Source organism: Megalobrama amblycephala, linkage group LG8, assembly GCF_018812025.1.
Source record: "Megalobrama amblycephala isolate DHTTF-2021 linkage group LG8, ASM1881202v1, whole genome shotgun sequence".
Classification (NCBI taxonomy): Eukaryota; Metazoa; Chordata; class Actinopteri; order Cypriniformes; family Xenocyprididae; genus Megalobrama; species Megalobrama amblycephala.
The window spans coordinates 16555874-16569789 of NC_063051.1; the positions used below are offsets into that span (position 1 = coordinate 16555874).

Consider the following 13916-nt stretch of genomic DNA (forward strand, 5'->3'; position numbering starts at 1 on the left):
CTGACAAAACCCGATGAAATGTCTGTTGCCGTCTGTCTTTGCAGTGTGAATTGGCCTTGAGGCTTTGTTCACGCTAGCAAAATACTGTTGTCAGTCCTTTATTAGAATGCTTAATGTATGTGACCTATCCAGTTAAGTCTGAAGTCACATGACTTCATGTTTCCAGATCCAAAGGCTCCTTGAGATCCCAAAAGTAAACCACAAACTGTGGTTATACACACTTAGTGTGCTGTAGTACTCCCAAAAAATCATGATCTTAATCTTTATCTCCATTCGGAAATCTCAGACGGCCAGACAGTGATTCATCTCTTATGAATCATTAAAATATATATTTTTTTGGGATGCTGTGAGCCCAGTGCCTTAGTGTACAATGTGAGATTTTAAAAGCCTAGCTTAAAGGTGCTAAAGAGGATGTTTTGTTTTATAAATTTGCAATATTACTTGAAACTGTCTTTACTAACTGATAAAAGACTATTTATTAGGTGCACTGAAAGTAATAATATTAATATACATCATCTGTGCACGAGGTAGGGCCTTAAAAACATCAGCCAATCGTTTACGCGATCATCGCGTAAACGATTGGCCCTCTGGCTTGTCAATCACTGCCCTGACGTTCCTTGTGAGAGACGTGCGCGGATTGGCCCTCTGGCTTGTCAATCACTGCCGTGACGTTCCTTTTGAGAGACGAGCGTGGCTGCGCGCTCCAGTAACTTTCCACACTCTACAGGCGCCGCATGCAATGTTTTTGTCAGGAGACAGGAATAACAACTGCAGATTATGAGTTACCTGCGGTGAGTCCGACATAATGAATCCACTAACACGACACAGCGAATGCCGGTGGTAAACACTTGTGTTCCAATAGGAGTGTTTACGAGTTTTGGGAGGCGTTCCTTTGAAATGTGTTGTGAAGGAGGGGGGTTGTTCTTACGCATGCGCTCATTTCAAAAACTCAGTAACAGTCTTTGGATTCTCAGTCGACGAAAAAATCCTCTCTATCACCTTTAAAGGTGTGTTATACTAGTGCTTATAAACGGAAGCAATCCAGTCAAATCGTTTTCGTTTACACCTGTATTTAGCGTCGTCCACTTGTGATCCAGTCGACCAAAACTCATCTTAATAATACACAGCACCATTGGTCCATTTAAAAAAATAGATTAAACTTTTATATCGATGCTAAAGCTGTTGCGTGAACCGAACAATTCAAGAGTTGTCTTGGTAAATATGGTTGTCAGTCCGTCACTGATCGTGTGAACAGTTTATTTATTGACTTGGAACTTTTATGAAATGGACTGTAAGATATTAGTAGAAGAATACCATATTATTATACAAAAAGGAACCGAGTTTATTAAGTTCTTGGTTTCATATTAGCCAAGCATGATAGTGCTGTTTTTGTTTTTTTATGTACTTGACAGCTTAAAGGGTTAGTTCACCCAAAAATGAAAATAATGTCGTTTATTACTCACCCTCATGTCGTTCCACACATGTAGGACCTTCGTTCATCTTCGGAACACAAATTAAGATATTTTTGATTAAATCCGATGGCTCAGTGAGGACTGCATTCACAGCAATGACATTTCCTCTCTCAAGATCCATAAAGATACTAAAAACGTATTTAAAACAGTTCAGTGGTTCTACCTTAACATTATAAAACGCAGAGAATACTTTTTGTGCAGCAAAAAAACCAAAATAACGACTTTTCAACAATATACTGTAGTGATGGTCGATTTCAAAACACTGCTTCAGAGCTTTGCGAATCGAATCAGTGACTCGGATCTCCTATCAAACAGCTAAACTGCTGAAATCACGTGACTTTGGCGCTCCGAGTCACTGATTCGATTCGCAAAGCTCCGAAGCAGTGTTTTGAAATCGGCCCATCACTATATTGTTGAAAAGTCGTTATTTTGGTTTTTTGGTGCACAAAAATATTCTCGTCGCTTTATAATATTAAGGTAGATCCACTGAACTCGCATGAACTGTTTTAAATATGTTTTTAGTACCTTTCTGGATCTTGAGAGGGGAAATGTCATTGCTGTGAATGCAGGCCTCACTGAGCCATCGGATTTAATCAGAAATATCTTAATTTGTGTTCCGAAGATGAATGAAGGCCTTACGGGTGTGGAACGACATGAGGGTGAGTAATAAATGACATTATTTTCATTTTTGGGTGAACTAACCCTTTAAGAGCACCATTTGAACTACAGTACTTGCCAACACATTATTGTTTTGCCTTTTCTTTTTAGAATAAAATGGTTGTGTTACCGACAGAGGAGGCTAATTTGTCTGATATTGATTACCTGGTGCCCATGCACGATGAGAAGGGCAGACCTATAGCAGAATGGAAGAGACAGGTGATGGTACGACAGCTACAGGCTAGATTATTTGACCAGGAAACCCAGAGGATGAAGGTGAGCTCCAAATAGTGCATCAAATGTCTTCTAAACTAAATTTGAGATGATGTTCTGACTGCAACTTTCTCTACGTTGGATTCTAACTGGATGTATTTTGTCTTATTAAACAGGAGAATGGTAATAGATATACAAAGATGGAAAGTTGGAGGTTCTCCCAGGCTCACAATGCTATCCTGGGTCCATTCGGAGAACTTTTAACAGAGGACGACCTCATTTATCTAGAGAAGCAAATTAAGAGTGTCTCGATGCATAAGAACTGCGAGGGCTATGAAATGGAGCTTGCTCATCTGGCCGAAGAACTTCGAAACATTCTCCCGGCGCCCATAGTCAACATCACAGTCAACACTCAGTACAAGAACTCTACACAGACTCCTTTACCCGTTTGGTGCAACCGTATTTCAGGCATTGTGAAGAGTATGTCACTGCTTATGACCAACCTAACAGACCAGCCCTACTGCAAAATGCCAAACACGGAGCTGGTGAATGTCTTCTCTCAGGCTTCAGAGAGGCAAGCCTCCAATAGAGGAAGGAGGGAGAAGATAGAAGACGAGATTCACCAGTTTGGCGTCTCTGTGAGGAACCTGAAGTCCAACTTTGAGAATCAGAATGAATCCTCAATGGAGGATTCAGGGAGGACAGAATCATTGAGTGAACAAGAGCAAGAACTAGTAGAGAGTGGTTCAGATGAGGTCTCTCAAAAACAGGAACAAAGACCAGAGATTGACGAGAGTGATGATTCAGCTATCGACTATGTCATCAGCGATGCCATGGAAAGTACAACCCTGCGAAAGGAACGTATTGTGGTCTTGTTCCTGGGTCACTGGAAGAAGTCAGCTTATACTGTAACCGTGAGAAACGCTCAGAGGAAGCAAAGCGTGGATTCGCTGGAGATGTCTATGAAGCCAAAGTATGAACGCAAAGCTAGCTTGGATATCTCTCAGAAGAGGACCATGGAGAATGGCAAACTGGGGCACTTTTTCAAGCAGAGAAGTGCCATCAATAAGATGATTGGGAACTGGAGAAGCATGATCTCATTTGTACCGTCGCGGCAGATCCGAAGACTCAACCGGCAGCAGGCAATTTACTCACCTGAGCAGTTCCTGCCCCGAGTGGATGGATCTCCCGTTGACTACGACACGCTGACACTCGATCTCTTCATGCTTGGCTACTTTCACATACTGGAATTGGATTTGCCAGCAGATGAGAGGAAAATGAGACACCTGCTGTGCTTTGAAGTGTTCGACCATGTGGGGCGTTTCACCTGGGAAACCGTCAGGGATTTTCACAAGGCTGTAATACAGGACATTGAGGCTGGAAACCGGGAATGGAAGGATGGATTTGAGGACATTAAGGTGAAGTTCTTCGGAGATGGATCAGGCCAACCAGAGCTTGAACACTCAGAGCAGACTACAACGGTAGAAAAGAGACCTGTGCCTAAAGTCATCGTACAGACACCCACCCCAGATGAGAGCGATGTCCTGAAAAATAATGCAGATATTAGTAGTCTGAGTAATGATGAAATTTGCAAATATATTGACCGTAGTTTTGCTTTCTGGAAAGAAAAGGAGGCTGAGATATTTGATTTTGAGGAATGACAATAAGCCTTTTGGGGGGGAGGGTGGTTTGTACACATAGATTTCTTATAACCTTTTAAGTATGTATATTTTTTTTTTGGATTTGATGTAGAATTGGTACCAATATTTATACAGTTGTGACTGTAAAGGCATGCTTTTGCCATTTATTCTCCAATTTTCCAGGAGTGCAAGGTGGAAGACTGCCATAAACCGATTGCTATTCTGTTCTGATTCTTTGTCAGAATTATGTGATTTAAAAAATAATTTACATGATTATTTCGGTTGAGTTTTTGTTACACCTTAATTAACAATCTGACATTTAGAGACTTACAGCAGACTGGTGTGCACCGATGTTGGAGGCTGCTTACTCTAATGATTAAATAAATGATCATCTGAATGTTTACTCTTGTACAGAGATGTCTGTGTATCTCTTTAAGAGCAGGTGGGAGCTTAACTCTACTATTTAGACTCTGAGTATAGCCCCCCAGAATGACTGGCCTAAAAATAGCAGTGTGAAAGACAAGCATGCTGTCCCAGTGACTCTGCAGAAGACAACGTGTCCCCCATTTTAGACAGCCGCAACAAAATAGACTGCCTTCTAAGAAAGTTCTGTGAATAATGTATGATTTCTGCTTTCATTCGCAGGCAGGTAAGTTGAATTTTGTTTTGTCTTAAAAAGAACTATTTAAATATTACAAGTACTGTCAGTTGCTCCTTCGACAACATACTTTGTATTTTAAGTAAATGGACCTAAACATTATTTGAAGTGTATGTTATTTGAAAAAAAATGTTAACAGATATATATGTGTGTTGCACAGTATAGAAAACAATTAAAGAAAATTATTTTGAATAGGGGAAATGGATACTTTTCAATTTACTTTGAGTCATTTTTTGTTGTTCTGATTAAAGCAACATCACAGATGGTTTGTGAAAAAGCTGCAGAGCAAGCTATCACGTTTTTCATAAACAACATTCATATTGCAAATTCATAAGAATGACTATTTTTTAATGTTTAACATCCTCTGATGTTTCGCCAGCAATATTTTGTGTGTGTTTTGTGTGCACACTCTAGGCAGAGAAATAAATCTTGAATGGTAGTAGTTTAATTCTCAGAATTATACTCTCCCAGTGTGCCTGTCAGATATATTATCTTTGGCAAGAACTGGTTTTCAACTTTGGCGAAAATCATCTGATAATTTGACTTATATTGATGTGCTAACATGACTTCATTCTCTTCCAATTTGTTTCTGAAATGTTCTATTACCAAGCAGAAAGACTGAAAATTTGTCCTCGGGTCATAGGAGGCTCCACACTGCTATGATCATGAATGTCGCAATCGAATTTCATGTGACTGATTATACCCATTTGTCTTATCCGATGTAGGTAAACACTGAAAACATCTGTCGGTTGGCCCTGAATGCATTAAGGCCATAGGTCAGAGTGTCGTCATGGTGCGTAATGTAGATGACCTAGACTTCTGCCTCTCTTCCCATCCGCAGAGCATCTTGGAGGGCTTGCGCTCCCTCTGTTCTCAACCCAAACTTGTGGATGTCACCTTGTGCGCTGGTGGACAGGATTTCCCCTGTCACCGGGGAATCCTTGCACTCTGCAGCCATTACTTCCGTTCCATGTTTTCAGGAGATTTCGTGGAGAGCATTGCTGCTCGTGTCGAGCTTCATGATGTAGATCCGAATGTATTGTCAACACTGTTGGACTTTGCTTATACAGGGAAACTCACCATCAACAAAAACAATGTGGAGGGACTCATCTGCACGTCCAGCCAGCTCCAGTTCCACACCGTCCGTACTGTATGCAGCCGATATTTGCAGCACCAGATAGATGCCACAAACTGCTTGGGAATCCATGAGTTTGGAGAGATCCATGGATGCCCTGAAGTGGTTGCCAAAGCCTGGGGCTTCCTCCTTGAAAACTTTGAGGCAGTGCAACAACACGAGGAGTTTTTGCTGCTGGAGAAAGACAGGCTGGTGGCCTGCTTGAAGGATGAGGATCTGCACGTAAGAGATGATCGGTCCTGTGCCGAGGCAATTTTGGCTTGGGTCAGGCATTGTATAGAAAATCGGATCTGTCACCTGCGAGAACTGTTAAGCTTGGCTAAGCTTTCCCTCCTCCCAGAATCCTACCTAACTGAGAACTTGCTTAAAGAGCCATTGGTGCAGAACTCGCTAGAATCCAAAGAGTTGGTGGAGAGAATATGTAGAGAGGTCAGAGTCAGACAAATCTATTTTATTGAGGTTTCTTAAACTTTATGTTCCATTCTACAGAATGCATTTTGTGTTGTTGTTTTCTTCAGAAACGAGAAAAGACAGGAGATGTGTCAGAGCAGAGGGTTACTCAAAATGCCCTCAACCTGCAGGAGGTTTTATTTGTGATGGGTGGTCGCTCGCTGGATGACTCAGATGATGAAGATGAGGATGAAGATGAAGATAGAAGGTTGCACCCCAGAAATTGTGGTTTCTACAACCCAAAGCTTGGTAAGGACAACTTACAGCTGACACATCAACTCCATTGGGGAGAATTATCGTTAATGTGGAACACTTGCCTATTACCAGTCAAATCTGAATACACTTTAAAGGGATAATTCACTGCTGGCAAGATGATATTTCTAATAAAGTTTGGCTGTGCATGCAGTAGAAAACGAAAAGGGTCTGTGGCGTTTCCTTTTGCCAAAAAAGTTTAGGAAAACTTCAACAACTGTAATGTAAGGATAAAAAAAGCAAAACAAAAAAATTAAAGCTGCAAGCAGCGATGAAAGGGCCCTCGCACCCAGGTCTTAAGATTACCTTAAGATTAGACTGACCATATATGATGTGCTTCTGGTTAAATCTCTATGAGGAGTTAATCACAGTGTAAAACATGTAATTTCCTGTTGCCCGCAGGTGGCGCTATGACTGTAACTGAATATTGGCATGTAGATGTCTTCAGGACAGGACACTAATAAAACATGAGAAGTTTGGGGCAGATCCAACATTGTATACCCCAATTACAACATCTTCCTGTTTCATGGCGAAACATCGAAATTTGCCAGGCTGTAACGGAAACGCCCTTCAGCGAAAACTCTAGATCTTTGCAATTTAACACAGCAAAGGCCTTTAGATTAGACTGACCAAATATGATGTTGATTTGATTAAAACTCTAGGAGGAGTTTGTTAAAGTACAATGTGTGGAAATGGCAAAAACTGCCAAAATTTTGCAGAGAAAATTAAAAATATCTCCCTTCCTGTTGGGGATTTTTAGATTTTGTACCTAGGGGCTTTTTTGTAGGTATTGGGCTGTTACATGTGTCTATCGAATTTCGTAACTGTACGTCAAAATGTAGCATGAAGGGGGCTTAATTGAAATTTTTTGCGCTATCGAGCCATTTTGCCACACCTAATTCTGAAACCCATATCAGATGTAAATTTTCACCACTTCTGATGCATGTGCAAAGTTTCATGAGTTTTCGAGCATGTTTAGGCCCTCAAACATGTGATTCATTTTGGAGAAGAAGACTAATTGACCGAGCAATTACAATAGGGTCCTCACACCATCGGTGCTCGGGTCCTAAAAAAACTGGTCTGTTTTCACAAAAGCCCTAGAGCTGTCAAAGGCAAAAAGGACTGACAAATAAACAGGTAACAAGGAGAAAGTGTACACATTGCTCATTTACATATACTAGAAGCTTATGATTGAAATTAGTTTTTGAGACAAAATTTCTCATGTATGAATTTCTTTACAATACTAAAATTGTAATTTTTAAAAGGGTAAGTTGAATTGTTTAATAATAAGCAGTCAACAAACATGGGAATCCTTTAAAACTGTTTAATAAGGGTGCTTTACCTCTTGATGCTGGTTGAAATAATAGTTATTGTTTCTTTGATGACCTTTCTCGTATTCTTAAATTTTAAAAAACAGCAATAATGAAAAATGAGCATGTATATCCTTACTTTTAATTGGTAGTTAACAACCATGTATTAGCTGGTGATATTGATGGTCCACTTTAAACATTTTAAAGGTGCCCTAGATTCAAAATTTGAATTTACCTTGGCATAGTTGAATAACAAGAGTTCAGTACATGGAAAATACATACATTGAGTTTCAAACTCCATTGCTTTCTCTTTCTTATGTAAATCTCATTTGTTTAAAAGACTTCCGGAAAACACGCGGATCTCAACATAACACCGACTGTTACGTAACAGTCGGGGTGTACGCCCCAATATTTGCATATGCCAGCCCATGTTCCCAACATTATGAAAGGCATTAGACAAGGGCAGCCAGTAACGTCTGGATCTGCACAGGTGAATCAACAGACTAGGTAAGCAAGAACAACAGCGAAAATGGCAGATGGAGCAATAATAACTGACATGATCCATGATAGCATGATATTTTTAGTGATATTTGTAAATTGTGTATCTAAATGTTTCGTTAGCATGTTGCTAATGTACTGTTAAATGAGGTTAAAGTTACCATCGTTTCTTACTGAATTCACGGAGACAAGAGCCGTTGCTATTTTCATTTTTAAACACTTGCAGTCTGTATAATTCATAAACACAACTTCATTCTTTATAAATCTCTCCAACAGTGTAGCATTAGCCGTTAGCCACAGAGCATAGCCTCAAACTCATATAGAATCAAATATAAACATCAAAATAAATACTTTACTCACATAATTCAAAGCATGCATACAGCATGCATGACGAACATCTTGTAAAGATCAATTTGAGGGTTATATTAGCTGTGTGAACTTTGTAAATGTGCTGTAATATAATCGAGAGCTCGTGTGGCAGGGAGCACGCGAATTAAAGGGGCGGCGCGCTGAAAAAATCAGTGCATAGTTAATGATGCCCCAAAATAGGCAGTTAAAAAAATTAATTTAAAAAAATCTATGGGGTATTTTGAGCTGAAACTTCACAGACACATTCAGGGGACACCTTAGACTTATATTACATCTTGTGAAAAAGCATTCTTGGGCACCTTTAACTTACTACAAGTAATTTTGCAACTACATGTCAAGTACCAGTCATTAAAGTATTACTAGACTGTGTGTTTAATATCTGCTGACACTTTATTTGATGTTCCCCCAACAGACATTCTACTTACTATAAGTAACTTGACAAGTACATGTCAACTAAACCGAACCCTAACACCTAACCTTAACCTAACAGTCTACTAATAGTCTTTTGACTAATATCCCAATGAGAGTTAGTAGATATGTAGTTGCAAAGTTACTAATTGTTAGTGGAATGTAAGAAGTGGACCATTCCAAAAAAAAAGTAACTGATTTTTAAAGTGCATTTTATTTTATTCTTTTCTTCTTCTTCTTTTTTCATAGGGCAGTGGTTTCAGCTACCTGATTTTCCCAACTACAATAAATGGGGTTATTCTGTTGTCTCCTTAAACAGTAATGTGTATGTCACAGGTGAGATGAACACTTTTCATATTTTCATAAGATATGTAACTGATGCTAAAAGCTGTATTTTCCTTATCAACTTAGCCAAAAAAATTTATAAACAATATTTATAGTAGTATGGATAATTTGCTAATTGGTTGGTTTGGTCTGTGTGCCTCAAACCATAATGACAAGGAAAGAGAGAATGAAGAAAAGAGAATAAAATTGTACAAAAAACAAAAAATAGCAGGACACAGCTTCTATTTATATCAAAAGAAAACAATCCAGAGATTTTCAGGGTATTTATAGAGCCTGTGCCCTTTGGAAAAGGATCAGTAAGATTTATAGTTTTATTACACACATGAATGGAACGTCATCTCCAATGAGGATTTGGAGATACTGAGATAAAACAGTCCTCTGTCTTATAGACAATCCCACTAAGAGTCACATAAGACCTGAAACCACTTTAGAAATGTGGGGACTAGAGGACAAAGAAGCAGAACATTAACTTTGTGATTACCTGGGATACATGGGGGCTTTATCGCCTAATGTTGCCTGGTCACCAATGGGGACAGCTGATCAAATAAATCAGCTAAGCCTTCATCTGAATTCATGCGGAATAGAAAAAAAAAAACATTTACAACATTTTTATGACTCTCAGGAGGATCAAGAGGGTCTCAGTCCAACACCTGGTCCACCACAGAGACCTGGAAGTTCATCACTCGTGAGGGGAAGTGGGTCACAGTCGCCCCAATGTTGCGGCCCAGGACTAACCACTCTTCTGCAACACTTAATGGAGAGATTTATGTAATTGGTGGTAAGAAAACAAATCAGTTTCTAACTAGAGGCTTCAGACAAAGGTCTTTGAGTAGATTTCCCTGCAGAACTGGACATTTTGATGTAACATTGCATTGTCTTTTCATTGACAGGAACTACAATGGATTTTGTCGAAGTTGAACATTATGACCCATTCAGTAATTGCTGGACTCTCACAGGCCCAGCACTGAAGTACGTGACTAACTTTACGGCCACATCGTGTGAAGGAAAGCTGTACCTCATTGGTTCTTGTGCTGTTAAATATAACGCCCTGACTATGCAGTGCTACAACCCTGTCATCGGTAAGAGACAACACTTCAACTTGGTTAGGATGTATCTAACGGTTATTAATAATCATCACAAATATCAGTAAAAACAAACCACAGTTTTCATATTAGAGCCTTTAATTTCTTATTATGAGCAGTTTTATATTGGAACTAGTAATTCAGAACAATTTAATGAAACGCTTTACAAGACAGAGTGTAAATTATAATGTTATTCACTTATGGAGCCCTGCCAACATTGAACCACAGTTCAATACTATGTAGTTTGAGTATACTTTTGTTAATGAGGTCTCTCTTCTTCAACAGACAGCTGGTGTATCATCTGCTCACCTTTCATTCCTAAATATCTTTCTTCTCCCCGCTCTGTCTCTATGGATGGAGTCATTTACCTCGTAGCAGATAACACCAAAAAGGTCTATTTGTATGACCCAGAGGGTAATATGTGGGAAAAAGTGAGTTTTATATGATAATTCTTTTTACACAGAGAATTGAGCACATCTAACGTTAGCCAAAAAACCTTATGTACAGTCTTTATGTTTGGCATTTTTCTTCCCAGATTCAGTTTATGCACACTCTACATGAGAATGGGGATTTGGTGGTTCTAGGCAGGCAGTTGTTTGTGACTGGAGGGCACTGGAAAGGCATGGAGGGGGATTACGGTGTGGAAGTGGAAGTATACAACCGTGCCTCCAACACTTGGAAGGTGGAGTGCTTTCTTCCCAGACTCTGGACCTACAGTGGCTGCTGTTCCATCTTCCTGGACACTTCCCAGTGGACTGAATTCTTCCCTGATGAGACTTAATATCTGTCCTGTCCCCTCAATCCCGACTTAAAAGGTTAGTTCACCCAAAAATGAAAATTATATCATTTATTACTCACCCTCGTGCCGTTCCACATCCGTAAGACCTTCGTTCATCTTTGGAACACAAATTAAGATATTTTTTATTAAGTCAGAGAGGTTTCTGTCTCTCCATAGAGATCTAATGCAACTACCAATCCAAGGTCCAGAAAGGTAGGAAAAAGACATCATTAAAGTCCTCCATGTGACTCCAGTGGCTTAAACTCAATTGAAGTATTAGCATGCGTGTTGTGCTGTTCAGACTTGCGCGTCAACTCAACGCACATGCGTGAGTGTTCACGAGAGCTTCACGACACATGCGTGTTGTGTTCACACGAGAGCTGGCATTGTTACGTGAACATGCTTTGGATAATATTATTTTGTTTTTTTTTTGTTTTTTTTTGCTTTTTGCACAAACAAAACACTCACGTGGCTTCATAAAATTGAGTTTAAGCCACTGGAGACACGTGGAGTATTTTATGATGTATTTTTCCTACCTTTCTGGACCTTGGAGTGGTAGTTGCGTTGGATCTCTATGGAGAGACAGAAACCTCTTAGACTTCATCAAAAATATCTTAATTTGTGTTCTGAAGATGAACGAAGGTCTTATGGATGTGGAACGACAGGAGGGTGAGTAATAAATGACAGAATGTTCATTTTTGAGTGAACTAACCCTTTAAGCTTCGGGGCAAAATGTCCCCTTTTCTCAGCCTGCTGGTGATTTATCATTTATAAAATAAGAATTACATAATCAGTTAATAATTATTAACACAATGTAATTTGTTGTACTCCCAAGATAAAATCAATTATTGTTTTTATTTGTGAAAATTGTGTAGCTATATTGAGTTTTGTGTTTTTTGTTTTGTTATATGTATTTGATAAGGGATATGTTTTTTTGTTTTTTTTTCGTCTGTAAATGTAGCTGTTCTTTGCCTTCATATGGCCATTAAAACTCTTTGAATTAAATGGCCTTTAGGTTGATATTTTAATATAATGGATGATTTTTTAAGCATTTTTACCAGTTGTATCACATGCTACTTATTTTGTCCAGTAAAAATAAATGTAAAATTGTAATTTTAATTCCAGAATTCTTATTCCTATTATTTCTTTTGACTGAATTTATTTCGAAATATGTTTTATTTTTAATGTTTGATAATGTTTATTACAAAATTGTGCTTTTTAAAACCCATGTTAGTTGTCATTAACTTAAATGGATTTTTAACAAAGTCACAACAATGACAGGAATAACCAGTCTTGTATTTGTTCAGCCGTGACCTGCTGTGTTTGTAACTATGGAAGCCGGAAAGCTTGCGTTTTAATTCTCATGACAACACGCGAGAGCGTCCGGTTTCCCTGGCAACCATAGGCACCCACCTCGAGCTGGTGCTGTGATTGAAACTTTTACACTTGTGGCTTTATACTAACACTAAATAGTTTGCGTTTAATTTGCTTACGCGCGTTATTAATCATTACTATTGAAGTGAAAAGCACTCTGCAACCTTTTTTCCTATAAAAAACAACTTTTAATGCATTTAAGACTTTATTAGCTGACATAGCAACTTGCTAAGCCCAGTTTAAGCGTTTAAAAGCACTTCAAGTCTCAGCAAGAATCGAGGACAATTGGAAAAACGTCGCTGTTCGGTTATTAAAGTGCATTGGATCACTACCAGTTTCCAGATGAGTTGTGAAGGGGATCAAGGACTGGAAGCCGTGATTCAGGTGCGTGTTTTCCAGCAGGAAAGCTGATCTTCACCAGCTGTAACTTAAATAGGTTATTGCACTGTTACCTATTCAAAACAGCAAGTGTGAATGAAAGAGGAGAGAGCTTGATTTAATATTAAAGAGCCTTGCAATGTTTCAACAAATTAAGGTCGATCAGTGGGTCAGTTTCAGGTTCTTCTGTGAAACTTGAAGACAGGTGACTCATTTCCTTGTGCTGTTGTGACATCAAATTGAAACAGAGACAGACAAGACGAACTAGTTGCAATAAAAAATATTATAATGAAATGAAAAGTTTTATTAACAAACATCAAAGCTTTTTAGATCAGCAGTGAGACTAGGTCACCTGATTGTAGTGTGTGAGCCCCTCTCCTTGCACTAATATTGATAATGCAGAAGCTGGAGGAGTCACTGCTTAACCCAGATAGCAGTGCTGAGGAAAAGCCTTACACTGTGCACGGAGATGAGGAGGAGTCCATCGCCACGCCAGTTCCTGCCCGCATCCGTGAGATCATCACCAGAAACCTGGCTGATACACCCACAGGTACTCGACACTCTGAATGAGCTCATTGGTGATGGGTCTTCTGGGGTATCAGAGTATAATTAGAACACATGTATATCCAATCATTTCCTGCCATGTTTTCTCTCTGGCGATGTATCAGGCGAGAGCAGCGAGCTGGAGGAGAACCGGCTGCCGAAGGATCTGCCTTCTCAGATGTGCACAGACAAAGACCAGCTGCTCAGCAGGCAGGCTGCTCTCACTAGCCGGGTAGGAGCACATGCACAAACCTCACACATATGCCCTTGGGTCTCTGGACTTCCAGTTCTTCTGGAAATCTGACGGATAAGCCATTTATGCATAGATAAGCACACTTGACCACCTGATAGTGA

The 13916-nt window shown here is 39.4% G+C and overlaps 3 protein-coding genes across 5 annotated transcripts in view; all 3 read left to right on the top strand.

Moving 5' to 3' along the window:
* The window catches only part of espnla (espin like a), a 33543-nt gene extending 29256 nt beyond the window's left edge, over positions 1–4287 (top strand). Inside the window, exons 9-10 of the mRNA XM_048199683.1 lie at positions 2241–2405; positions 2519–4287. Of these exons, the coding sequence (XP_048055640.1) occupies positions 2241–2405; positions 2519–4003 (1650 nt within the window). The 3' untranslated portion in view covers positions 4004–4287. The remainder of the gene's footprint in view (positions 1–2240; positions 2406–2518) is intronic.
* A 197-nt stretch (positions 4288–4484) lies between these two features.
* On the top strand, positions 4485–12386 carry klhl30 (kelch-like family member 30). 2 transcript variants are annotated; one of them, XM_048199685.1, is made up of 8 exons: positions 4485–4631; positions 5366–6204; positions 6294–6474; positions 9312–9398; positions 10030–10185; positions 10298–10486; positions 10775–10920; positions 10997–11199. In XM_048199685.1, the coding sequence occupies exons 2-8, from the start codon at positions 5431–5433 to the stop codon at positions 11048–11050; spliced, it is 1587 nt and encodes a 528-aa protein (XP_048055642.1). In that variant the 5' UTR covers positions 4485–4631; positions 5366–5430; the 3' UTR covers positions 11051–11199. The 2 variants fall into 2 exon arrangements, with proteins under 2 accessions (XP_048055642.1, XP_048055641.1); XM_048199684.1 differs by having other exon boundaries at positions 4486–4631; positions 11025–12386.
* Positions 12387–12511: 125 nt separating this feature from the next.
* The window catches only part of crocc2 (ciliary rootlet coiled-coil, rootletin family member 2), a 61443-nt gene continuing 60038 nt past the window's right edge, over positions 12512–13916 (top strand). For both annotated transcript variants that reach the window (XM_048199680.1, XM_048199681.1), the window contains exons 1-3: positions 12512–13025; positions 13422–13569; positions 13688–13794. In XM_048199680.1, the coding sequence (XP_048055637.1) occupies positions 12984–13025; positions 13422–13569; positions 13688–13794 (297 nt within the window). In that variant the 5' untranslated portion in view covers positions 12512–12983. The remainder of the gene's footprint in view (positions 13026–13421; positions 13570–13687; positions 13795–13916) is intronic.